We start from the raw sequence: 25,789 nt of genomic DNA, 5'->3' as shown, positions 1-25,789 counted from the left end.
TGTTCCCCATCCCCAATCAGTAATAAGAGAGTTCACAATCAGGCCTTGCCCTGCACAAGGGGAGGGAGCTCTGAGCTGCTGCCTCCAGCCCTCCAGCTTAGGGAAAAGCCCTCTCTTCCCGCTGGAAACACTTCATCCCTCCAGACATCCTCAGCAGGAAGGAAAACAAGGTGGAAATGAGGCCACTTGCCAAAGTTTGGCTGTTTCGGAGTTTGTTTCAAAAGCAAATTCACAAACATTCTGTCCCACTGATGGAGCTTAAAAGCCTGTAAATAGAGACTCTGCCACCACTGCACGAATTAAGGAAGAAAACAAGTAAAGCACTAATTTGTTTGGTTTTAAATGTTGCTGTCACAGCTTTAATCACTGTATATTGCCAGCAAGTTTGTAGGGTTGCATTCTTTAGCAGGTATTATCATGCTCAGTTTTTATTTGTGGGGAACAAAGGTGGTTTCCCTCCTTTCTTTCTGATTTGTATTTATATTTTGCTGAATTTGAGTGCTGAATCTCTGGATTCCCCACTCTTTTTTTTTTGTTGTTGTTGTTTGGCTTATTTAGACTTTGTTTTATGCTGGAGGTAAAAATACCCATATAAATAAATATATAAATACTGCTTTGTATCCAAGGATGGCTCTTGGCACATCCTCCCTTGCTGGGAAATAACTGGGTTTTGGTTCAGTAGCTGTAAAACTGTTTCCCACAAGATGGAGGAACCCCCCCATGTCATTCATCAGTGGGATTTGCCAGACCTAAATGCTTTGAAAACTAGGTTATAAATTGAAAACGACCTATTAAAATATAGTTATAGCCCATAAATAAACTCTTCTGAGTGGCCAAAGAGTGAGGGCCACAAAGCCACTGGCTCAGGATGAGAAGGAGCATGGCCATGAGGTGAAAAGGTGAGGGGACACGATGGTGGGAAGGTTGAAGGCTATAAAAACAGGCTTAGGATGAAGCAGGAAACACTGATTTTCTGGAGTCTTGCTGCACTGAAACACTTCTGGGCACCAACAGCTTTGAAAATCCGTAACTAACCATCCCAGCCCAAGGTAAGTGGATCTTGTGCCAAAATCCAAGTGGTTTGGAAAACCACAAAATCACTTAAAAGACAAACCATCAATGCAAAGGCAGAGGCATCACAGAGCCAGTTTTATTCAGGGTTGGTTTGCTGGGTTGGTAGAAGTCACCCGAAGGAGCACAGCCCATGTCTGCTATGGGATGTGGTGTTGAAGTAGAAAAGAAATATAAAAGGAGCTTCTGTAGGGCATCCCACCTAGAACCGAAGAGGAGATAAAGGAGGTTGGTGGGACCATGCTCCCCAGGGCCAGGCTCTGAGGCCACAGAGCACCAGCAACACCCAGCCCCGGGGCTGCTGCTGCAAGGAGGCACAGCCCTTTGCACATCCCAGCTCTATATGAGGAAAGGTAGCTTTTATAGAGATAAGCCACGTTTCTGGACAGCCCCCCCCCCCAAGCCCTCAGGAGCTTACAGCTGCAGGGGTTCACAAGGTGGTCCCAGTGCTCTGCTGTCTGTGCCTCAGACGTAGATACCGACCCACAACAGCAGGAAGAGAACCCCAAAGCCCATGAAGAGCGAGGCCACCAGGGAGATCAGCAGCTCCTTGTAGATGTCCCGTGTGTACTTGGTAGAAGTCACCTCATAGCTGCAGCCCCAGGGTTAAGGCGATAACAGATGTGGGGTGAGAGGACCCCCTGTCCACTCCCTGACCCCCCCAACCCATTCCCCACACCCCCAGCCAGTGGATACACGAAGAACCAGGCGGTGAAGAACATGCCAATGGCCAGCAGCACCACGGTGAGGTGCGGGAACACAGCGGGGTTCACCGGGCTGGTGTATCTGCTCATTGCCTCTAGCTCCTGTGGGGACAAAGCAAAGGTGAGCGGGGAGAAGTACCGGGCTGGGGGCAATGGTGGAAATGGTGTCCTGGCTTCAGCTGGAGCAGTTGGTTTGCTCCTTAGTAGCTGGGGTTTTGACTTTCATCTGGGAGCAACACGGATAACACCGATGTTTTCGTTGTTGCTCAGTAATGGTCGCTCCAATCAAGGACTTTTCAGTCTCATGCTCCACCAGTGAGGAGGAGCACGGGAAACTGGGAGGAAGCAGAGACAGGACCCCTGACCCAAACTCACCAAAGGGGTATTCCATCCTGCAGCATGCCATGCCACTAGGGAAACTGGAGGGAGTCACCCAGAAGGCCCAGACTGCTGCTTGCGTCGGGCTGCTACCAGTCGGTGGGTGCTGAGCAATTGTATTCTCTCCCCTTGTTATTTCCCTCATCATTATTGATGCTGGGGGTAGCAGCAGTGGTTCTGTGTTATACCTGAATTACCAGACTGGTTTTATCTCAACCCGTGGGATTTAAATCCTTCCCATTCTTCTCCCCATCCCTCCGGGAGCACAGGGGAAAGGAGGGGGCTGACTTATTGTCCGGGTTTAAACCTCGACAAACGGCAACCACGGGATGGGCCTCATGCGGTCTAAATGGTTCTAACAGGGAGTGAGACGTGACAGGGAGCGGGGCTGAGCTGGGAGAGGCCGCGGGGAAGGGCAGTGAGAATGGGTCGGGGAATGGGGGGTGACGAAGGGGGCTCCCGGCCCTCACCATGGTCTCAGGCCCGCTCCGTTACGGACACGTCGCCTCCGGCCCCGCCGCTGCCCAGGGGAAGCGGAAGTGGGAGCGAGGCATGCCGGGACAGGGGGGCGGGGCCAAGTGGAGCCGCTCGCTATTGGCTCCGCCGGCTCCCAGCGGGCTTTGCGGCGGAGCGCGGGAGCAGCGGCGGGAGAGAGCTGCGGGGTAATGGTGGCTGAGGGGGGAGCGCGGAGGGGTAATGGTGGCTGAGGGGGCAGCGCGGAGGGGTAATGGTGGCTGAGGGGGGAGCGCGGAGGGGTAATGGTGGCTGAGGGGGGAGCGCGGAGGGGTAATGGTGGCTGAGGGGGGAGCGCGGAGGGGTAATGGTGGCTGAGGGGGGAGCGCGGAGGGGTAATGGAGGCTGGGGAGGGAACGGGGAGGGGTAATGGAGGCTGGGGAGGGGATAATGGAGGCTGGGGTGGGCTGAGGAGGGTCATGGGGCGGGTGGTGGTGGTGGTGGTGGTGGTGGTGGTGGTGCTGAGGGGGGAGCGCGGAGGGGGTAATGGAGGCTGGGGAGGGAACGGGGAGGGGGTAATGGAGGCTGGAGTGGGCTGAGGAGGGAACGGGGAGGGGGTAATGGAGGCTGGGGTGGGCTGAGAAGGACGTGCGGGGGGTGGTGGTGCTGGGGAGGGAGCGCGGAGGGAATGGGGAGGGGATAATGGCTGCCGGGACTGGGTGAGGTGAGAGGGGATGTGTGGGACAGGCTGAGGTGGGCCCCGAGGGGAGATAATGGTGGTTGGGGCATTCTGAGGAGGGGGGAATGGTGGTTGGGGCACAATGAGGAGGGGTAATAATGGTTGGGGCAGAATGAGGAGGGGATAATGGTGGTTGAGGCATTCTGAGGAGGGGGTAATGGTGGTTGGGGCAGAATGAGGAGGGAACGTGGGGGGGGTGTTGGGAGAGGGGTGCTAATGGTGGCTGTGGGAGGCTTGAGCTGGGGTTGGGGCTACCTGGGGGCTGGGGAGGCTGCATGGAAAGCGGGGTGAAGGGGGGGAATGAGGGAACACCAGTGGGCTGGAGAGGATAAGGCAGGAAGAGGCAGAAAATGGAAGGGGGCCAGGTAAGGGTGTGCTGAAGGAGGGGGAATGGGGTTAACAGCAGCAGCCAGGAGAAGTAATGGTAGGTAAGGGGTTGATGGGGAGGGACTCTTCATCAGGGACTGTAGTGATAGGACAAGGGGTAACGGGTTAAAACTGAAACAGGGGAAGTTTAGATTGGATCTAAGGAAGAAATTCTTCACTGTGAGGGTGGTGAGGCACTGGAATGGGTTGCCCAAGGAAGCTGTGAATGCTCCATCCCTGGCAGTGTTCAAGGCCAAGTTGGACAAAGCCTTGGACAATATGGTTTAGTGTGAGGTGTCCCTGCCCATGGCAGGGGTTTGGAACTGGATGATCTTAAGGTCCTTTCCATCCCAAACTATTCTATGATCCTATGATGATGGAGCCGGGAACTGGGAAGGTGGGAATGAGGGTAATAGGGCCTAGACTGTTATAATGGTGGGGCTGTGGGAGGTGTGACAGAGAGAGGGGCTGAGCTGGGAGAAGCTAAGATAGGAAGTGGTGTAACAATGAGCTTAGGCAGGGAGTTAATGGTGTGCTGGGGAGGCTGAGGTGGGGTGTAATGGTGGTTAGGGAATGGTGCTGAGGCTGGGGGTTACAGCATCACAGGGGCAGCATCACAGCCCTTTGGTCCTCCCTGCTTGGGTGATATACCAGCTCCTAACCCCAAGCACCATGTGTGTGCAGAGGCTGACCCCAGCATCTCCTTTTCTGTTCCTTAGGATGGGAATCCATGGCCTGGCCAAGCTTATTGCGGATGTGGCACCTGCTGCCATCCGGGAGAATGACATCAAGTCTTACTTTGGCCGGAAGGTGGCTATAGATGCCTCCATGAGCATCTACCAGTTCCTGATCGCCGTACGGCAAGGAGCTGATGTGCTTCAGAACGAGGAAGGTGAGACCACGAGCCACCTGATGGGCATGTTCTACAGGACCATCCGCATGGTGGAGAATGGCATCAAGCCAGTTTATGTCTTTGATGGCAAACCCCCTGAGCTGAAGTCAGGGGAGCTGGCAAAGAGAACCGAGCGCCGGGCTGAGGCTGAGAAACACCTTCAGGAGGCTCAGGAGGCTGGAGAGGAGAACAACATTGAGAAATACAGCAAGAGGTTGGTCAAGGTGACCCAGCAGCACAATGATGAGTGCAAGAAGTTGCTAACTCTGATGGGAATCCCCTATGTGGAGGCACCAGGGGAGGCTGAAGCCAGTTGTGCTACCTTGGTGAAGGCTGGGAAGGTCTATGCAGCTGCTACAGAAGATATGGATTGTCTGACCTTTGGCAGTCCTGTGCTGATGAGGCATCTCACTGCCAGCGAGACAAAGAAGCTGCCCATCCAGGAGTTCCACCTGAACCGTATTCTGCAGGATATGGAGCTGACCTGGGAGCAGTTTGTGGATCTCTGCATCCTCCTGGGCTGTGACTACTGCGCAAGCATCCGTGGCATCGGGCCCAAGCGTGCTGTTGAGCTCATCAAGGAGCATAAAACCATCGAGAAGATCATTCAGCAGATAGACACCAAGAAGTACCCTCTGCCTGAGAACTGGTTGCACAAAGAGGCCCAGAAGCTCTTCTTAGAGCCTGATGTGGTCAACCCTGACACTATTGAGCTGAAGTGGACCGAGCCGGATGAGGAGCAGATTGTCCAGTTCATGTGTGGGGAGAAGCAGTTCAATGAGGAACGGATCCGTAATGGGGTGAAAAGGCTGAGCAAGAGCCGTCAGGGCAGCACACAGGGCAGGCTGGATGACTTCTTCAAGGTGACAGGCTCCATCACATCAGCCAAACGCAAAGAGCCAGAGACCAAGGGGTCAGCAAAGAAGAAAGCCAAGACCAACAATTCCACAGCCTCAAAGACCAAAAAGGGGAAATAGCCAGAGTGGTTCATCACATTCTGCAGGATATGGAGCTGACTGAGATTGGTTTTTATGTTCAACCAGGAATTGTAGGCTAATAGCAAACTGTAATTTCTCTGTCCTGTGTGTTAGAGCTAAGAAGGATGCTGGCAAAGCACTTCCTGACAAGGCTAGGTTAGTGAATCAGACGCTGCAGAGCTGAAACAGCCACAGTGGGGGAGCTGAAGGGGAGGAATTGTTGCTGGAGTAACAGCATTGAGCATTTTGGAACTTCTGATAAAGCCACCAGGACTGGAGGTGACACCCAGGCTGTAGAGATAAAGGGAGGTGCTGGTGATAAGCACCATCTGTGATTTAAGAAATGCAGAGTTAAACACTTAGAGAGCAAACTGGGTCCAAATGATGGAGGTTTTGTGACACAATGCATCAGAAGGAGGTAGGTGCACGCAGCAGAGGCTGAAGAAGAAACCTTAGATATGAACTGAAGGCAGGCTGGGGTTGGGAAGGAGACCAGAAGTAACAAAGTAAAGGTCTCTTTAATGAGGTTTGGGTACAGGTTCCCTTCTTTGTTTAATATAAGACTGGAATCCCAGTTCCAGGAACATTCTGTCCCCCTCTTAGTGTCCAAATTGAGGACAAGCTGAGGCTGCAGCTCTCCCAGCCTGAATTCTGCTGCCAGATTCTGATTTATGTTTAGAAAGTAAAATGTCAATTAACCTAGAATAGAAACCTGCTCATTCCCTGATTCTATGAGGCATCCTTCCACAATGTACACACAGAGACAGGTCCCAGGCTAAGAAAAAGATAGTGCTGCTTTCTTGGCTTGTTTTATTTTATTCTCTGTTTTGCATAGTTCCTTGTCTTTGGGGTTTGTTTTCAGAATAAAATTTATATACAAACACCAAGTTTCTCATTCTCTGGGGATGTGGCTTTAGCATCCTTGCTGAAGGTTCTACAGATAAAGAAAAATCCCACTTTTAGAGGGAAACCAAGACCAGACACGAAGCACACGCCTGAATGCAGGAAATCCCAAGTTTGAGGCTTTTGGATGCTGTGTAGGCATCAAAAGTCTGGGGGGCAGCTGCCAAGTTGTAAAGTAAAAAGCTCAGGGATTGTAGTGGTAGGACAAGGGGTGATGGGTTCAAACTGAAATGGGAAGTTCAGGTTGGAGATAAGTTCTTTACAGGTTGCTGAAAGAAGTTGTAAATGCTCTGTCTCTGGCAGTATTCAAGGCCAGGCTGGATAGAGTGTGACATGATCTAGGGTGAGGTGTCCCTTGCCTGTGGCAGGAGGATTGGAACTAGGTGATCTTAAGGTCCTTTCCAATCCAAACCGTTCTGTGGTTCTATAAGATGAGCTTGTTTCACAGGGGATTTCCATCAACACTGCTATAATCTGGATTTTAAACCACCTCAGAACTTCTCTTAGATGTAAAATAAAGTGTGGCAACAGGCACTGTGCATGGAGCTCTAGAGCTGGATCCTGCCTAGGAAGAGGCACCTGTAGCAGAGCACCCAAAACTTAACAAATCTTCTCTCATCTGGTGGGTTTTCACAGGGTCTTGGCATAACCTTAATCCCAAACCTAAAAATGGAGATATTTTGGCAAGAGGAAGCCTCAATGCTTCATACAATTGCAGGTAACTGGTGTAGTGTGTTATCCCAACATATTACGTGTGGAATCTGCAGTCAGGAAGGCACTGAGGGGGGTAAGCAGAACTTAAAAGTAAGATGCGGGGTGATGTTTTATCACTTGTTCTGTGTATATATGTATTTAACAAGGCTTCTGCCTGTGAGTGTGTTTTCAGCCCTGAATCCTTGTCCTCAAACCACAAGCTTTTTTCCTTCCACTGGAAAAAACATGCTTGAATGCTCTGAGCAGCTTCTACTTGTCCTGGTTTGTCTTTTCTAATGGAGAAGTGGAGCCTAAGTCCTTGGTGTGCTTTTCCCAGGAGGTTTTAAGGTGAAAGCCTGGCTTTTCTGGGGTGTTTTAGTGTCTACCACATCCTGCTCCTTCTACCCTTCCTCTCCCTTTCCCACCTTCCCCCTCCGTGCACCCAGTTCCTTGCATCCAGGTTCACTTGGTCACCAGGGTAAGTTATCCCTATGCTATTATAACAATAGTAGACTGTACTACTGATATGGTGTGACACATAGTAGGCAATATTATATGTTATATAGTAGGCTAAACACTATTATAAACTCTTGAGTTTCAAATGATGAAGATACTTGTATTTTGAAACATGTTTCTTACATGTATTAAGCTATCAGTGAAACTTGATTGAAAGACATTTTCCTATGGTGTTGCTATAATCTGTCATCCTTAACTGGTACTTACCTGGCAGTCACAGTGGTTCAGTCATTTTATATACTCAGATTTCATTGCTTAATTACTTCATTTCAAAATGCACTAAAGACAAAAAACTGGGGTTGTTTTTCCTGATCTGTCTTCCCTTAAATGTTTCAATCCATACTTTGCCCTAACAGGAGATTTTTAATTCAGTATTCCTGGTTTATCTCCGAACACTTTTGTTGTGACCACAGCGAAATGGGGTTCTGGTGAGGGGATGAATGTTTAAAGAAGTAATCAGAAATGGAAGTGAGAGGTGGGAAAATGCTTATAGAAGGGAAGTAAAATAAGTCAGCAGCAGGATAAAGCAGCTGCAAAGTCTTCAACCCTGCCCACTTCTTGCTGGCCTGAGTATCATTGTAGTAGTAGCACTAGTACACTGTGATGTATCACACTGTCACAATGCCACAAATAGCTCAAGGAATGAGGCAGAAATGACAAAACATTTCTAACAAAGTCGAACTGCCCTTTCATGTACCTTTAATTGGCTTAAAGGAACATTAAAGCTTGCTGTCATTGTGCCAATTGGTGCACACAAAACTCAGTGAGCCTCAAGTAAAATCATGAGTGTGACCACAGAACCCAGGTTTGGTGTTTGTACACTTGGCTTGTGCTGAAGTACACGTTGTGCTTCATCCCTTTGGGTTGGGAGTGCATCTCCTCTGCCTCCATGGCTCTCTGGGTGCAGTTGCAGTGGTGATCTCCAGGCAGAGTGATCAGTGGGAGAGATCAGGGGGGTTTAAGTTCAGGCTATAAAAACCATTGCCATACGCAGGGAGATGAAGTGATTCATGTGCACATTTGACTTTGGTTACAGCACTTGGTGCTTCCAGCTACCTTAAACTATGGTTTAGGTGGAGCTCTAGACTTGCACAGTTCAAACAGCGCAATAAATCCCAACCCCTGGCATCCCATTAAACACACTCCTAAGCTTCTTTCCCACCTCTGCCTTAGCAGAGATGGCACACACACCACCCCCCCCCCCCCCCCTTCCACATTAGCACTGAGGTTAATGAGCCTTGCACCATTAGCTGGGGTGTGGGACCCAGGTCCAAACCTCTTCCAGGCTCTGCTGGGAGCCTCTAATGATCCCTTTTTTGCTCAGCTAAGCTTTACTTCAGGGGTTTTATCCATCAGGACCAAAGGAGTAAATAAACCCAGGTGCTGTCCCCCTCTGGGACAGTGTCATCACCCGCTCTGGGCAAAAAGCTGCTTGCTGATGGAGCTGCTGCATTACTTGTGCTTGGCTCACTTCATCCATGAGCTGCCACTTCCCCCTCCTATAGCATTAGAGCCACCTGAAGAATGAAGGAAAACGGATCATGGATCTTCTGCCTTAGGATAACGCACACACCGTGTGTGTAGATCCCAGAAAGCTGCATAAGGATGCTAGGTAAGGATCTGGTATATAAGGATCTGGCAGGCAAGCAGGATCATAGGCTTCAAATGTAGAGCTAGATTAAAACACACAGCTTTCAGGCTTCTAAGTTTACTGATTTGGGGCAAAAAGCTCAACAAGAATATGCCTGAGCTATGTATTTTCCATAGGTCCGAGTTTCTAAGCATTATCTTCACACCCTATGTGTGTGTCACCATCTGATGGTGATAAAACCTTAGGGAAAGCATTCAAAAAGGCTGCTTTTCTGCCCCAGCCCTAAACTGAAGAGGACAAGAGCTGCACCACAGCATGCAGTGGCACAGAAATACCTGGGAATGACACACAGGGCACATTCCATGAGGAAACCTTCCAGGTTTTTCCTCTAAGAAGACTGAAAACGCGCTGCAGAACCTCAAGCAACCTTCTGAAAGGTTATTCCTCAATGGCATGAAGGTTAGTGCTTTGTCCCAGCCATAGGGTTGGGTGGTCTGTTCTGGATTTCTGGGGATAAGGATTTTGGAGTGTTCTCAAAAGATGTTCATTTAAGGGAAGGTAAAAGCAGCTAGAAATACAACCTAGGAATACAACATATCTGGCTATTTCTGGTATGTTGGGAGCTCATAAATATGTAAAAAGTGCAAAATCTCACAGAGATATAAGTAACAATGTGGGCTTGCAGCAGGGAAGTGGAGAGCAGCCACCCCAATGGAAGGCACTAAACCCAAACCTGAAGTGCTGGGACCATCCAGAGATCATTTATTTGGGCATTTGCCTCCCCACCTCTTTTCCTCCCTCTACCTTGTTCTGGGGAGACCCCCCTGCCCCCCTGCAGTCCTGATCCAGCTCTGGGGCAACAGCACAAGAGGGACGTGGAGCTGATGGAGAGAGGCCAGAGGAGGCCATGGAGCTGCTGCGAGGGCTGGAGCAGCTCTGCTCTGGAGCCAGGCTGAGAGAGCTGGGCTGGGGCAGCCTGGACAAGAGAAGGCTCCTGAAGGGGAGACCTGAGAGCAGCTCCAGTGCCTAAAGGGGCTGCAGGAAACCTGGAGAGGGGCTTGGGACAAGGGATGTAGGGACAGGCCAAGGGGAATGGCTTGAACCTGCCCGAGGGGAGACTGAGCTGAGCTCTTAGGCAGAAGCTCTTTGCTGTGAGGGTGCTGAGGCGCTGGCACAGGGTGCCCAGAGAAGCTGTGGCTGCCCCATCCCTGGCAGTGCTCAAGGGCAGGTTGGACACAGGGGCTTGGAGCAAGCTGCTCCAGTGGAAGGGGTTGGGGTTGGAGCTGGAGGAGCTTTCAGCTCCCTTCCAACCCAAACCAGTCTGGGATTCTATGAATCCTTCAAATACAGCTACCAGCCTTCTATTACCTACAGAACATGATGTCCAGTTCATTTCTTAGTCTCAGTTCATTTCTTTTCCCAGGGAAAGCTCCTGAGTCTTGGGTATCTCACTCATTGAACAATTGTTGTGGGCAGCTGGGGATCCAGCAATGCTGTATCAGAGCTGGGGTGATGGATTCAGGGCTCCTGGGGCATCACACCCAGATGTGTTTAGTCTTTCTCATGGAGCAAATGGAATGCACAGTCCCTTTTTCTGCCTCCCTAATGAAATGTGATGACCAGTTTGCAAGTTCTTCACCTCTTTTCCAGTTTTCAAATGGTTCAAGATTGGGTTTGGGTTTTTAAAAGGAAAAGGTCTGATTTAGCCTCATGATTAAGGGATTTCTGAAGGGTTTTGGATGTGTTTCTCTGCCTGTGAAGATTCACCAAGAACCACAGTTAGATGTTGCCTCAACTATCAAATCTTTATTGTTTTAATGTCCAGCCTAACAGAGTACATGCAAGCCACATGGCATTGCTCTTCCCTATTTCACTCCATCTTTCCTCCTTCCCGCAGGGATGCTGCCATGCAATACAGTAACAGGGCTGAAGGCAACCACACCGCAGTGACCCACTTCATCCTCCTCGGCCTGACAAGCGAGCCCACGCTGCAGACTCCTCTCTTTGTAATCTTCTTCCTGATTTATCTCATCACTCTCACGGGCAACCTTGGGCTGATGGCACTGATCAAGACAAGCCCCCAGCTGCACACCCCCATGTACTTCTTCCTCTGCAATCTCTCTGTTGTCGATCTTTGCTACTCCTCTGTCTTTGCTCCAAAGCTGCTTCTTGCCTTGGTGGAAAACAAAACCATCTCTTACCCTGCCTGCTTCCTGCAGCATTTCTTCTTCCTCATGTTTGTGACCACAGAGGTGTTCTTGCTGGCTGTGATGGCTTATGACCGCTATGTAGCCATCTGCAACCCACTGCTCTACACGGTTTCCATGCCCCAGGGGGTCTGTGTTCAGCTGGTGGCTGCATCATACATGGGGGGGATTTTGAACTCCCTAATCCAAACCTGTTGCTTGCTGCTGTTGCCTTTCTGTGGTCCAAACACCATCAACCATTACTTCTGTGACACTAACCCTTTGCTGAAGCTCTCCTGCTCCCACAGCCACCTCAATGAGCTTTTGCTTGTAATTCTGAATGGGAGCATTTCCATGTCTGTGCTCGTCCTCATCATCACCTCCTATGTATACATCCTCTTGTCCATCCTGAGGATTAGGTCTGCTGAAGGAAGGCACAAAGCCTTCTCTACTTGTGCCTCCCACCTCCTGACCGTTACCTTGTTCTACATCCCTGCTGGGCTCAGCCACATGCAATCAGCTTCCAAGTACTCCCTGGAGACAGAGAAAGTCACCGCTGTGTTTTACACCCTCCTTGTCCCTATGCTCAACCCTCTGATCTACAGCTTGAGGAACAAGGATGTTAAAGATGCCCTTAGAAAAGCAACAGCAAATAAGCTCATTGCGAGCTGCTCATTGACCAACCCGGCCCCAGTCGGTTGATAGAACTCCTACTCTTTCCCTTTTTAACTCGTTTTGTGTCAGCTGTCTGGAGGAGGAAGGAACTGAATGTCTTTACAGGAGCAGGTACAGCACATCCTAACCATGCTTTAAACTCTGCGGAGACTCGGTGATGTTAAGCAGCCCCTCAATATAGGTCTCTGATAAATACTCTCTTGTCATCTCTTGGGTTTTTGTTTCGGGGAAAAAAGATGTGATATCATAGGAGGTGGCAAAAATAAGCCCATGAGGAATTTCCCTCTTCAGTTTAGCTTTAGAAGTTGCACTGATTCAAGCAGTCATTCATCCAGAGGCGAGTTCAAGGAGGGATGAAGGGGTTTGAGGAGGTACATCCGAAAAACATCACTTTACTTTGGGCTAATGCAAGGAAATGCATAAAAGCCCATTTGCTTCCAGAAGGATGTGCAGTGCAAAGTAAGGAAACGGGAGGAGAAGCAGAGCCGCTGAGCTGCCAGAGGATGAGCATGGTGCGTGCTGTGATTGAGCATTGGGAAGATGCTAAATCCCTGTGTGACCAGGACATCCCAGCCTGGAGGCAGCAGAGCTGTGTCTGTCACCCTGCACCTTCCTTCCTACCACTGCAAACATCCAGCTCAGCCAAAGAGGTTTCACAGCACGGTGTGGGTTGGAGGGAGTTTAAAGGCCACCTATTTCTAACCTCCTTGCTGTGGGCTTCATCTCACATCTGGTTTAGGAGAAGTAGCAGCTGAGAGTAGGATTTTCCCCTATTGCCAAGGATTTTAGTATGATTGAATGTAATGACTTTAGGGAGAAGTATGGTTTTTTCCCCTATTTTCTTGTCATGGGGCTGCTGTAATATTTCCTCCCACCCAACTCTTCCCCAACACAACCTGTTAACTGAGAAGGTACCACTGAGGAATGCTGCAGAACTTCATGCTCTGCAAAGCAGAAATACCCAACTGCAACCTGTTAGAGACCTTCAGCAATAAGCTCTTTATGTAGCAAATAGAGACCTGGATGCATTGCAGACACAGACAAGGAGGGGGAGATGTTTAGAACACTTACTTTCCGTTAGAGCTTGCCTTGTCCCTAGCTTGGACACCAGAGGGTCTTGCCTCTCATTGAGAGTTGTTTGTGCTGTTTGCATGATGCAAGGTGCCTCAAGGGAGCAGCCAGGACCAGTTATTCCCAATGGGAAGGTGAGCTGGGAGCTGAAAGTGGCCACAAAGCAGAGCACGGTCCCCCTGTGCCTGAGCACAGCAGCAGCTTCCACTGAGAGCCCAGGGGAAACCAAGAGTCAGGTTCATGGTTGATACAGACCAGGAGCAAGCCCAGTTACAGCACAGCCCTGGAAGTGAGCCCAGTGCCAGGACTGAGCTTAAATAGAGCCTGAGCCTATGGCAGAGGGTGTGTGAGAAGGACCCGGGTGATGCTGGCCATGGCAATTACTGTGGCTGCACTCCCTGATGTCTCAAGGAGAGGGGAACTGGGTTTTCCACCACCCAATGCCCTAAACACAGCGGCAGCTCTGCTTTCAGCCTCCTCTGATGTATTCCTGTGCGCAGAGGATGAAAAATGGAGCAGAAAGGAGCAAAGAGCTCCTTTATTGTGTTAATGAGAATCACCCCTCCTCAGTTATGCAAAATCATGGAATCATGGAATGGTTTGGGTTGGAAGGGAGCTTAAAGCTCCTCCAGCTCCAACCCCAACCCCTTCCACTGGAGCAGCTTGCTCCAAGCCCCTGTGTCCAACCTGGCCTTGAACACTGCCAGGGATGGGGCAGCCACAGCTTCTCTGGGCACTCTGTGCCAGCGCCTCAGCACCCTCACAGGGAAGAGCTTCTGCCTAAGAGCTCATCTCAGTCTCCCCTCGGGCAGGTTCAAGCCATTCCCCTTGGCCTGTCCCTACAGGCCCTGATGAAGAGTCCCTCTCTTATTCTATCTGAATAAGTTGCTTCACATGTTGTGTTCTCTTTTCTTGAGGGAATTGTCCAAATGTCTCTATTTTTCATGAAAACTGCATCAGAAACTTTGATTAAAAGCTTAGAAAGTGAGCATTTCACTTCACACCAACTTAAATTAGATTTTGACTGGTTGCCATTGCATTCATTCATTATTCATCACAGTTCTTTGCAGAAGACCACGGTTTCCAAAGGTGCTTATTTTAAACCACAAATTTATTCAGTCTGTCATTGTACAAGTTCATGTTCTTCCAGCAATTGTACAGTTCATTAAACAGAAATGGTGTGTTTGGATTAAATGTTAAAACCCCTCCATCTACTGTTTCATTTAGAGCATCTTCCCCCTCAATAATGCGATGACATACAGAAGGGGATGTGACATGGTCAAATCCACAAAGCACAGACCTGGTACTGAGCATCCAAAAAGGAAAAGATGTGAGGACCACACATCCCAGGAAGATTTTAGTTGGGACACACTTCTGGCCACATGCTAACCTATGTGTGCCTGTCACAGGTCCTTCGCACTGCTCCAGCTCACTTACACGGGATAAATGTATTGGATGCTCATATCAGGTATCACAGAGTCCCAGAGTGGTTTGTGTTGGAAGGGACCTTAAAGCTCTCCACTTCAACCCCTGCCATGGGCAGGGACCCCTTCCACTGGAGCAGCTTGCTCCAAGCCCCTGTGTCCAACCTGGCCTTCAACACTGCCAGGGATGGGGCAGCCACAGCTTCTCTGGGCACCCTGTGCCAGCACCTCAGCACCCTCACAGGGAAGAATTCCTTCCTTACATCCAATCTGGATGCCACCTGTTTCAGTTTGAACCCATCACCCCTTGTCCTGTCACGCCAGTCCCTGATGAAGAGTTCCTCTCCTGCATCCCTATAGGCCCCCTTCAGACACTGGAAGCTGCTCTGAGGTCTCCAAGCAGCTTCTCTTCTCCAGGCTGAACAGCCCCAGTGTTCTCAGCCTGGCTCCATACGGGAGCTGCTCCAGCCCCTGAGCATCCTCATGGCCTCCTCTGGACTTACTCCAGCAGCTCCATGGCCGCCTTATGTTCCCTGCAGAGAAGGACTTGGGGGTGTTGGTTGATGAGAAAATGAACATGAGCCGGCTTCAGTGTGCGCTCACAGCCCAGAAACCAACCGTGTCCTGGGCTGCATCCAAAGCAGCGTGACCAGCAGGTCCAAGGAGGTGATCCTGCCCCTCTGCACTGCTCTCGTGAGACCTCACCTGGAGCATTGTGTGCAGTTCTGGGGTCCTCAACATAAAAAGGACATGGAACTGTTGGAACAAGTCCAGAGGAGGCCACGAGGATGCTCAGGGGCTGGAGCACCTCCTGTATGAAGACAGGCTGAGAAAGTTGGGGCTGTTCAGCCTGGAGAAGAGAAGGCTGCGGGGAGACCTCAGAGCAGCTTCCAGTATCTGAAGGGGGCCTATAGGGATGCTGGGGAGGGACTCTTCATTAGGGACTGCAGTGACAGGACAAGGGGTAACGGGTTCAAACTGAAACAGGGGAAGTTTAGATTGGATCTAAGGAGGAAATTCTTTCCTGTGAGGGTGCTGAGGCACTGGAATGGGTTGCCCAGGGAGGTTGTGAATGCTCCATCCCTGGCAGTGTTCAAGGCCAGGTTGGACAGAGCCTTGGGTGCCATGGTTTAGTGTGAGGTGTCCCTGCCCATGGCAGGGGGCTGGAACTGGATGACCTTAAGGTCCTTTCCCACCCTATTTTATCATTCTAGGATTCTATAGACACCAAAACTGTATCAGAACTGCAGGGGATACCAGAGCTGTATTGAACCTTTGGTCCTTCCCTCAGATCTTCAAGCTCGTTTGGGATGAAGAGTTATCAACCAGGCAATGGAGACAGTGGTCACTGCCTTACCTCAAGGCTGAGCCTCCTTTTTGTGGGAACTACTTTCATTTAGTGCAATTTAGACACAAAACACCATGGTGCTGTCTCAGTCCTGCTAGTAAATAACTGATACTTATTTGGATGAATTCTTGAATACTCAGTCCATGCTTAAAATCACCTGAACCTGTTTGAAGAAAACCATTCATTCCCCAAACTCCTTCTGGCTGCATCAACACCTCCAAGACCAGTTCTCCTGCAGAGACCTACCCAGGAAGACAGGCCCAGGACAGTTTGCTCTGTCTTTCCCCATCTATCACATACCTCTTCCTTTCAGTGTTTCCTGAGGAAGCCCTTTACATCCACAGGGTTCATCTAATATTGCATTGAAGGGAGCTGAAAACAAGCACAACAAAGCATCCTCTGTGTGGATGGTTTGTGCTGGTCATGGGGAGTCCTTTCCATCACATGCATTTATTTCCATACTCTTTACTAGTGATTGTACAACATTTGGTCAAAAGCATTGGCTCAAAACGTGGCTGCTTTGAGGATATATCAGGATGAAGTCAGATTTCCCAGTCTTCATCTGAAGAATCCTGAGTGCCGCTGTGTCCTGAATGCTTCCTCTAGATGAAGAGACATTATAAAACCCTTGGTAGATAACTGATAACCTTGTCCCAGACATTTAGAAAAGACAAAGGATGGGGCAATGAGAGGAGAAAACTGAGCTATGAAAGTGTGGGGAAGGAAGAAGGAGAAGTACACAGGTGGCTTTAGATGTTTTCAATGTCAACCTGTTTTTCTGCTGGAAGGCACCAGACTGACAGTCCAGGAGATGCACTGGAGGAGGATAGAAAAGGATTTCTGAGTGGTTTTGAATGTCTTTCTTCCCCATTGAGTACTGGGCTAAACCGAAGTCTTGTGAAGTGGGAAAATCAATATAACAGAGGGAGAAATGACCCTCAACAAAATTTAGAAAAGAAGAATAATATAATTCAAAGATTATTGAAAAGAACAACATGAATCTGGAAAGAGGCACTAAGAATACCTGGGTGCGCTTGTGCAGGGTGAAAAATGCAGCTTGAAGTCCCAGAAGCAGACACCTGAGTATCGCACTTGCTCTATTCAGCTTCGTCAAGATACCCAGGCCAGCAGCACCTTGGCTGTTCAGGGGCGAGGAAGACCCCTGATCTTCCCTCCTAACAGCACTCAGGCTCTTTACACCCCTACTTAAATTGGCAGCAGAGCAGAGGCTCAGATATGACTTGTCCCCATTTAGCACAAGGGCTTTGTTGACCAACAGACTGTCAGAGCTGTTATTTCACAGAATTGCAGCCTGGTTTGTGTTGGAAGGGAGCTTAAAGCTCATCGAGGTCCAACCCCTGCCACAGGCAGGGACACCTTCCACTGGAGCAGCTTGCTCCAAGCCCCTGTGTCCAACCTGCCCTTGAACACTGCCAGGGATGGGGCAGCCACAGCTTCTCTGGGCACCCTGTGCCAGTGCCTCAGCACCCTCCCAGGGAAGAGCTTCTGCCTAAGAGCTCATCTCAGTCTCCCCTCTGGCAGGTTCAAGCCATTCCCCTTGGCCTGTCCCTACAGGCCCTTGGCCAAAGCCCTCCTGCAGGTTTCTTGTAGTCCCCTTCAGACACTGGAAGCTGCTCTGTGCACTCTAAGCAGCTTCTGAGCCTGGCCCCATACAGGAGGTGCTCCAGCCCCTGAGCATCCTTGTTGCATCTTTGGACTTGCTCCAGCAGCTCCATGTCCTCCTTGTGTTGGGGACACCAGAGCTGTATCAAATCCTCTTGACCTTCCCCTGTTCATCATTGAGGAAATGCTTATAAAGCAGGCAATGAAGACAGTGGTCAGTGCCTTATGTGAAGTCTGAGCCTCCTTTTTGTGGGCACTACTTTCATTTAGCACAATTTAAACACAAAACACCATGGTGCTGTCTCAGTCCTGCTATTAAATACCTGATACTTATTTGGATGAATTACTGAAGGCTCAGGCCTCGCTTAAAACCACCTGAACCTGTTTGAAGAGAACCATTCGTTGTGCTGGTTCTCCATACCCTGCACTTGCTGTAATAATGACCAGTAGTGAGTTATAATGACCAATAATGGCCAGTAATGCTCAATTCCATAATCACATATTCCACATATTCCTTCCTTACCTCCACAGTACTGAAGGGCTCCAAATGTGCTTTCAAACCCTGCAGAGATGTGGCAGCAGCTTTCGCTCCCACAGCCTCCTCAGAGCCGCCTTCACCTCCTTGTTCCTCAGGCTGTAGATGAGGGGGTTGAGGGCTGGGGTGAGGATGCAGTAACACACCGACACCAGCTTTCCCTGATCCCATGAGGATGCCTCATGAGGCTGGATGTAGGTGAGGATCCCGGGTGCGTAGAAGATGGTGATGGCAGCCAAGTGGGAGGTGCAGGTAGAGAAGACCTTCAGCCTCCTCGTGGCCAAAGGGATCTGCAGGACGGTGCGGAGGATGTAGGTGTAGGACACCAGGATCATCAGGAGGGAGACCATGGCATTAAACACAGTGTTGCAAACCTGCAAGACCTCATTTGTGCTTGTGTCTGAGCAGGAGAGCTGCAGGAGGGTGGGCAGCTCGCAGAAGAAGTGGTTGATGCTCCTGGCCTGACAGAAGGACAACCTCCCCGCCAGCGTGATGTGCACCAGGGAGGTGAGGAACCCGATGGTGTACACCAGCACCATCATGCCATAGCAACGTGCCCTGGTCATGGCAGTGGTGTAGAGCAGGGGCTTGCACACAGCCGTGTATCGGTCGTAAGCCATTACCCCATAGAGAAAGCTCTCACAGACAAGCAGAGCCAGGAAAATATACATCTGGGCAAAGCAGCCCCAAAAGGAGATGTGGCTTCTCCCCAGCAGGAAGGTCTCCAGAGCTTTTGGGATGATGGAGGAGGAAAGGCAAAAATCTATGCAAGATAAGTGGCTCAGGAAGAAGTACATGGGGATGTGGAGGTGGGGGTCAGTGTTGATCAGCAGGATCATCGTCAGGTTCCCCAGCACCATTAAAACATAGAGGGATAAGAAGACACTGAAGATGGTGGTTTGCAGCTCTGGGGCATCAGAGAAACCCAAGAGGATGAAGCTGGAGAGAACAGTGAGGTTTCCTGTGTCCATCATTTCAAATTGGATTGAAATGAAAGGAATCAGTGAAATACACCCCTACGAGAGAAATAATGTGGAAGTTTAGTTGGAGTTTAATTCATAAAGTAAATGCAAGGGAAAATGATGTATTTGTAATGCTGTATTTCTGTCTGTAGCCCAAGATCTGAAGTCAAAGAGGTGAGGGAGCTCATTACACAGCCTGAAATTAAAAGAATAATTCTACCATGATTGATATACACATCACAAATGAAACACTGAGAAACACCAAGTCTATCCAAATGTAATGCAATATAATCAAATAAGTACATCTCAAAATGTAAAACAGAAAAGAAATGTAAAACAGAAAAGGTTTTGCATTTGTTCACTGATTTCTAGGAATTCTAAGGATTTTTTTTCTCCCTTTTTTGTTTTTTTCAGAGTGGATCAGTGCTCTTCTGTAGATTCATTACTTGTGCTGCATCGTTTTCATCACAACACAAAGCCATGTACTTGACATTTGTTTTACGTTCTAAGTTTATCTGCTTTTGAAGAACCCCCACCCTGCATAATGTTAAGGGAAAGCAGTGGTCTTGGCTCCAGCAGAGCTTTGCTGTGATTTCAGTGAGCTGCCTATGACCAGCCCAAATATGCACCTAAGAATATAAAATATATCATATATAAATGAAAATTTTTAGGCTTTAGCTTGTATACTCTCATCTCCGCCATTCAACTCCTCTGCAGATGAATTATTTAATGGAATATCAATCTATGAATGGCTACATCAGTGCTAAAATACCCCTAAATCTGTAGTAGATGGGGTCAGGAACGTGGGTTTTTGAAGCAAAGCTACCCCGTACTAGGGCACTTTTCTTCACACCACAGGCTATCATAGAACGGTTTGGGTCGAATGGACCTCAAAAGGCATCCAGTCCCAACCTCCTGCCTAGAACCCCTACGCTGCATAAGGTTAAGGGAAAGCAGTGGTCTTGGCTCTAGCAGAGCTCTGCTGTGATTGCAGTGAGCTTCCTCTGACCAACCCAAATATCCACCTAAGGGTGTAAAATACAAAATATACCATATATAAACCAAAATTTTAAGGCTTTAGCTTGGATATTCTCATGCTAAAATATCGCTAAATCAGTTGTAGATGGGGTCAGGAACCTTGGTGATTTTGAAGCAAACCTACCCCATACTAGGGCACTTTTATTCACAGCATGGGTTATCATAGAACAGTTTGGGTTGAAGGGAAACTAAAGCTCACCCAGCTCCAAACCCTGCCATGGCCAGGAACGCCTTCCACCAGAGCAGCTTGCTCCAAGCTCCTGTGTCCAACCTGGCCTTGAACACTGCCAGGGATGGGGCAGCCACAGCTTCTCTGGGCACCCTGTGCCAGCGCCTCAGCACCCTCCCAGGGAAGAGCTTCTGCCTTATCTCCAACCTGAATTTCTCTGTTTCAGTTTAAACCCATCACCCCTTGCCCTATCGCTACAGTCCCTTAAGAAGACTGAAATTCAACATGTCATCAAGCATGTGAGAGGCAGCAGGACCAGGGTCAAACTGGACCCACCACCCATCAAACCCTTTTGTACCTGCTTGGTTAAAGAGGAAGGTGGTGGTGGATGCAGTGCCTGCAGCTCCTCCTGGAGCCCATGCGATGGATCGAAGGAGAGATGCTTGGGAGCAGGATGCTCCAGGCTGGCTGGTGGAGGGGTTTTATCTCACAGGAGGCATTACCTCAGAGGCTTGTGTTGTGCAAACTGTTCTCCCAAAGGACCCTCCTCCATCGGATAATTAGTTTGACTGGATCAGCAAAACAACCTCTCAAGTCCTCTCTCCCCAAACTCCATCAACACCTCCAAGACCAGTTCTCCTGCAGAGACCCACCCAGGAAGACAGGCCCAGGACAGTTTGCTTTGTATTTCCCCATCTATCACATACCTCTTTCTTTCACTGTTTACCTGAGGAAGCCCTTTACATCCACAGGGTTCATCTAATATTGCATTGGAGGGAGCTGAAAACAAGCACAACAAAGCATCCTCTGTGAATGGTTTGCGCTGGTTATGGGGACTCCTTTCCATCACATGCATTTATTTCCATACTCTTTACTAGTGATTGTACAAGCATTGTCAAAATGCAAGATTGTACAAGATTGTACAACATTTGGTCAAAAGCATTGGCTCAAAACGTGGCTGCTTTGAGGATATATCAGGATGAAGTCAGATTTCCCAGTCTTCATCTGAAGAACCCTGAGTGCCGCTGTGTCCCGAATGCTTCTCCTAGGTGAAGAGACATTATAAAACCCTTAGGAGAAATATTCAATGATAACCTTGTCCCAGACATTTAGAAAAGACAAAGGATGGGACAGATAGAAGAGAAAACCAAGATATGAAAATATGGGGAAGCAAGAAAGAGAAGAATGTAGATGGCTTTAGATGTTTTCAATGTCAACCTGTTTTTCTGCTGGAAGGCACCAGACTGACAGTCCAGGAGATGCACTGAAGGAGGGAAGGAAAGGATTTCTGAGTGGTTTTGAATGTCTTTTTTCCCCATTTAGTACTGGGCTAAACCGAAGGCTTGGGGAGTGGGAAAATCAATATAACAGCGGGAGAAATAACCCTCAACCAAATTTAGAAAAGAAGAAAAATATATAATTCAAAGTTTCTTGAAAAGAACTACATGAAGGCAAAAAGAGGCACTAAGAATACCTGGGTGTGCTTGTGCAGGGTGAATAATGCAGCTTGAAGTCCCAGATGCAGACAGCTGGGTACTGCACTTGCTCCATCAGCTTCGTCAGAGGACCCAGGCCAGCAGCACCTTGGCTGTTCAGGGGTGAGGAAGACCCCTGATCCTCTCTCCTACCTGCACTCAGGCTCTTTACACCCCTACTTAAATTCTCAGCAGAGCAGAGGCTCAGATATGACTTGTCCCCATTTAGCACAAGGGCTTTGTTGACCAACAGACTGTCAGAGCTGTTATTTCACAGAATTGCAGCCTGGTTTGTATTGGAAGGGAGCTTAAAGCTCATCCAGGTCCAACCCCTGCCACAGGCAGGGACACCTTCCACTGGAGCAGCTTGCTCCAAGCCCCTGTGTCCAACCTGCCCTTGAACACTGCCAGGGATGGGGCAGCCACAGCTTCTCTGGGCACCCTGTGCCAGTGCCTCAGCACCCTCCCAGGGAAGAGCTTCTGCCTAAGAGCTCATCTCAGTCTCCCCTCTGGCAGGTTCAAGCCATTCCCCTTGGCCTGTCCCTACAGGCCCTTGGCCAAAGCCCTCCTGCAGGTTTCTTGTAGTCCCCTTCAGACACTGGAAGCTGCTCTGTGCACTCTAAGCAGCTTCTGAGCCTGGCCCCATACAGGAGGTGCTCCAGCCCCTGAGCATCCTTGTTGCATCTTTGGACTTGCTCCAGCAGCTCCATGTCCTCCTTGTGTTGGGGACACCAGAGCTGTATCAAATCCTCTTGACCTTCCCCTGTTCATCATTGAGGAAATGCTTATAAAGCAGGCAATGGAGACAGTGGTCAGTGCCTTATGTGAAGTCTGAGCCTCCTTTTTGTGGGCACTACTTTCATTTAGCACAATTTAAACACAAAACACCATGGTGCTGTCTCAGTCCTGCTATTAAATACCTGATACTTATTTGGATGAATCACTGAAGGCTCAGGCCTCGCTTAAAACCACCTGAACCAGTTTGAAGAGAACCATTCGTTGTGCTGGTTCTCCATACCCTGCACTTGCTGTAATAATGACCAGTAGTGAGCTATAATGACCAATAATGGCCAGTAATGCTCAATTCCATAATCACATATTCCACATATTCCTTCCTTACCTCCACAGTACTGAAGAGCTCCAAATGTGCTTTCAAACCCTGCAGAGATGTGGCAGCAGCTTTCGCTCCCACAGCCTCCTCAGAGCCCCCTTCACCTCCTTGTTCCTCAGGCTGTAGATGAGGGGGTTGAGGGTTGGGGTGAGGATGCAGTAACACACCGACACCAGCTTTCCCTGATCCCATGAGGATGCCTCATGAGGCTGGATGTAGGTGAGGATCCCGGGTGCGTAGAAGATGGTGATGGCAGCCAAGTGGGAGGTGCAGGTAGAGAAGACCTTCAGCCTCCTCGTGGCCAAAGGGATCTGCAGGACGGTGCGGAGGATGTAGGTGTAGGACACCAGGATCATCAGGAGAGGGCCCACGGTGTTTAACACAGCGTGGTAAACCTGGAAGACCTCATTTGTGCTTGTGTCTGAGCAGGAGAGCTGCAGGAGGGTGGGCAGCTCGCAGAAGAAGTGGTTGATGCTCCTGGCCTGACAGAAGGACAACCTCCCCGCCAGCGTGATGTGCACCAGGGAGGTGAGGAACCCGATGGTGTACACCAGCACCATCATGCCATAGCAACGTGCCCTGGTCATGGCAGTGGTGTAGAGCAGGGGCTTGCACACAGCCGTGTATCGGTCATAAGCCATTACCCCAAGGAGGAAGCACTCACAGATACCCAGAGCCACAAAAATATACATCTGGGCAAAGCAGCCCCAAAAGGAGATGTGGCTTCTCCCCAGCAGGAAGGTCTCCAGAGCTTTTGGGATGATAGCAGAGGAAAGGCAAAAATCTATGCAAGATAAGTGGCTCAGGAAGAAGTACATGGGGATGTGGAGGTGGGGGTCAGTGTTGATCAGCAGGATCATCGTCAGGTTCCCCAGCACCATTAAAACATAGAGGGATAAGAAGACACTGAAGATGGTGGTTTGTAGCTCTGGGGCATCAGAGAAACCCAAGAGGATGAAGCTGGAGAGAACAGTGAGGTTTCCTGTCTCTGTCATTTCAACAAGTTGATGGATTTGGATTGAAATGAAAGGAATCAGTGAAATACACCCCTACGAGAGAAATAATGTGGAAGTTTAGTTGGAGTTTAGTCCATAAAGTAAATGCAAGGGAAAATGGTGTATTTGTAATGCTGTATTTCTGTCTGTAGCCCAAGATCTGAAGTCAAAGAGGTGAAGGAGCTCATTACAGAGCCTGAAATTAGAAGAGAATAATTTTACCATGATTAATACACACATCACTACTGAAACACTGCAAAACATCATGTCTATCCAAACGTAATACAATAAAATCAAAGAAGTACATCTCCAAATGTGGAAAGAAGAAAAGATTTTGTATTTTCTTCACTGATTTCTGGGAATTTAAAGATTATTTTTCTCTCTTTTTTGTTTTTTTTGAGTGGATCAGTGCTCTTCTGTAGATTCATTACTTGTGCTGCATTGTTTTATTCACAACACAAAGCCATGTACTTGACATTTGTTTTACGTTCTAAGTTTATCTGCTTTTGAAGACCCCCCACCCTCCATAATGTTAAGGGAAAGCAGTGGTCTTGGCTCCAGCAGAGCTTTGCTGTGATTGCGGTGAGCTGCCTATGACCAACCCAAATATGCACCTAAGGGTGTAAAATATATCATATATAAACCAAAATTTTAAGGCTTTAGCTTGGATATTTTTATCTCCAGCATACAATGCCTCTGCAGATGAATTATTTAATGGAATGTCAATCTATGAATGGCTACATCAGTGCTAAAATACCCCTAAATCTGTAGTAGATGGGGTCAGGAATGTGGGTTTTTGAAGTAAAGCCACCCTGTATTAGGGCACTTTTATTCACACCGCAGGCTATCATAGTATTGTTTGGGTTGAATGGACCTTAAAAGTCATCCAGTCCAACCTCCTGCCAAGAACCCCCACGCTGCATAAGGTTAAGGGAATGCAGTGGTCTTAGCTGTAGCAGAGCTTTGGTGGGATTGCAGTGAGCTTCCTATGAGCAAACCAAATACGCACCTAAGGGTGTAAAATACAAAAACCATAAAATATAAACCACAATTTTAAGGCTTTAGCTTGGATATTCTCATGCTAAAATATCGCTAAATCAGTTGTAGATGGGGTCAGGAGCATTGATGTTTTTGAAGCAAACCTACCCCATACTAGGGCACTTTTATTCACAACAGGGTTTATCATAGAACGGTTTGGGTTGAAGGGAAACTAAAGCTCACCCAGTCCCAACCCACTGCCACCAACAGGGACCCCTTCTACCGGAGCAGCTTGCTCCAAGCCCCTGTGTCCAACCTGCCCTTGAGCACTGCCAGGGATGGGGCAGCCACAGCTTCTCTGGGCACCCTGTGCCAGCGCCTCAGCACCCTCCCAGGGAAGAGCTTCTGCCTTAACTCCAACCTGAATTTCCCTGTTTCAGTTTAAACCCATCACCCCTTGCCCTATCGCTACAGTCCCTGAAGAAGAGTGAAATTCAACATGCCATCAAGCATGTGAGAGGCAGCACGACCAGGGTCAAACTGGAGCCACCACCCATCAAACCCTTTTGTACCTGCTTGGTTAAAGAGGAAGGTGTTGGTGGATGCAGTGCCTGCAGCTTGTCCTGGAGCCCATGCGATGGATCGAAGGAGAGATGCTTGGGAGCAGGATGCTCCAGGCTGGCTGGTGGAGGGGTTTTATCTCACAGGAGGCATTACCTCAGAGGCTTGTGCTGTGCAAACTGTTCTCCCAAAGGACCCTCCTCCATCGGATAATTAGTTTGACTGGATCAGCAAAACAACCTCTCAAGTCCTCTCTCCCCAAACTCCTTCAGGCTGCATCAACACCTCCAAGAGCAGTTCTCCTGCAGAGACCCACCCAGGAAGACAGGCCCAGGACAGTTTGCTCTGTCTTTCC

The 25,789-nt window shown here is 49.1% G+C and overlaps 4 protein-coding genes across 4 annotated transcripts; 2 read left to right on the top strand and 2 right to left on the bottom strand.

The window, feature by feature from the left end:
* Positions 1-1,120: 1,120 nt before the first annotated feature.
* TMEM258 (transmembrane protein 258) lies at positions 1,121-2,678 on the bottom strand. The gene is made up of 4 exons (XM_061479282.1): positions 2,624-2,678; positions 1,768-1,877; positions 1,490-1,663; positions 1,121-1,273 (listed from the first exon to the last, which is right to left on the bottom strand). The coding sequence occupies exons 1-3, from the start codon at positions 2,624-2,626 to the stop codon at positions 1,537-1,539; spliced, it is 240 nt and encodes a 79-aa protein (XP_061335266.1). The 5' UTR covers positions 2,627-2,678; the 3' UTR covers positions 1,121-1,273; positions 1,490-1,536.
* A 30-nt stretch (positions 2,679-2,708) lies between these two features.
* Positions 2,709-5,752, top strand: FEN1 (flap structure-specific endonuclease 1). Its single transcript, XM_061479280.1, has 2 exons — positions 2,709-2,815; positions 4,431-5,752. The coding sequence occupies exon 2, from the start codon at positions 4,432-4,434 to the stop codon at positions 5,578-5,580; it is 1,149 nt and encodes a 382-aa protein (XP_061335264.1). The 5' UTR covers positions 2,709-2,815; position 4,431; the 3' UTR covers positions 5,581-5,752.
* A 5,438-nt stretch (positions 5,753-11,190) lies between these two features.
* Positions 11,191-12,171, top strand: LOC133282908 (olfactory receptor 5J3-like). Its single transcript, XM_061479267.1, has one exon. The coding sequence runs from the start codon at positions 11,191-11,193 to the stop codon at positions 12,169-12,171; it is 981 nt and encodes a 326-aa protein (XP_061335251.1).
* Positions 12,172-17,964: 5,793 nt separating this feature from the next.
* LOC133282907 (uncharacterized) lies at positions 17,965-23,895 on the bottom strand. Its single transcript, XM_061479266.1, has 3 exons — positions 22,966-23,895; positions 18,246-19,161; positions 17,965-18,041 (listed from the first exon to the last, which is right to left on the bottom strand). Exons 1-3 carry the CDS (start codon positions 23,893-23,895, stop codon positions 17,965-17,967), a joined length of 1,923 nt encoding a protein of 640 aa, XP_061335250.1.
* Between the last annotated feature and the right edge of the window lie 1,894 nt (positions 23,896-25,789).

The sequence above is a fragment of the Pezoporus flaviventris genome, unplaced genomic scaffold (assembly GCF_033815535.1).
Source record: "Pezoporus flaviventris isolate CSIRO_AGI_PZ_B2104156 unplaced genomic scaffold, CSIRO_AGI_Pfla_v1 ptg000145l, whole genome shotgun sequence".
Taxonomy (NCBI): Eukaryota; Metazoa; Chordata; class Aves; order Psittaciformes; family Psittacidae; genus Pezoporus; species Pezoporus flaviventris.
The sequence above is the reverse complement of the archived record's forward strand: the minus strand, read 5'-3'. Positions and strand labels throughout refer to the sequence as shown.

What these genes read in the sequence shown, in the direction of transcription:
- FEN1 (XM_061479280.1), top strand. Translation starts at nt 4,432, where the DNA reads ATGGGAATCCATGGCCTGGCCAAGCTTATTGCGGATGTGGCACCTGCT.
- LOC133282908 (XM_061479267.1), top strand. Translation starts at nt 11,191, where the DNA reads ATGCAATACAGTAACAGGGCTGAAGGCAACCACACCGCAGTGACCCAC.
- LOC133282907 (XM_061479266.1), bottom strand. Translation starts at nt 23,895, where the DNA reads ATGACAGAGACAGGAAACCTCACTGTTCTCTCCAGCTTCATCCTCTTG. An exon ending in GGCTGTGGGAGCGAAAGCTG is followed by an intron (nt 19,162 to 22,965) that starts CTGCCACATCTC and finishes TTTCTCTCGTAG; the next exon opens with GGGTGTATTTCACTGATTCC. An exon ending in CCTCAACCCCCTCATCTACA is followed by an intron (nt 18,042 to 18,245) that starts GCCTGAGGAACA and finishes TCATTATTACAG; the next exon opens with CAAGTGCAGGGTATGGAGAA.
- TMEM258 (XM_061479282.1), bottom strand. An exon ending in TTCACCGCCTGGTTCTTCGT is followed by an intron (nt 1,664 to 1,767) that starts GTATCCACTGGC and finishes CTGGGGCTGCAG; the next exon opens with CTATGAGGTGACTTCTACCA.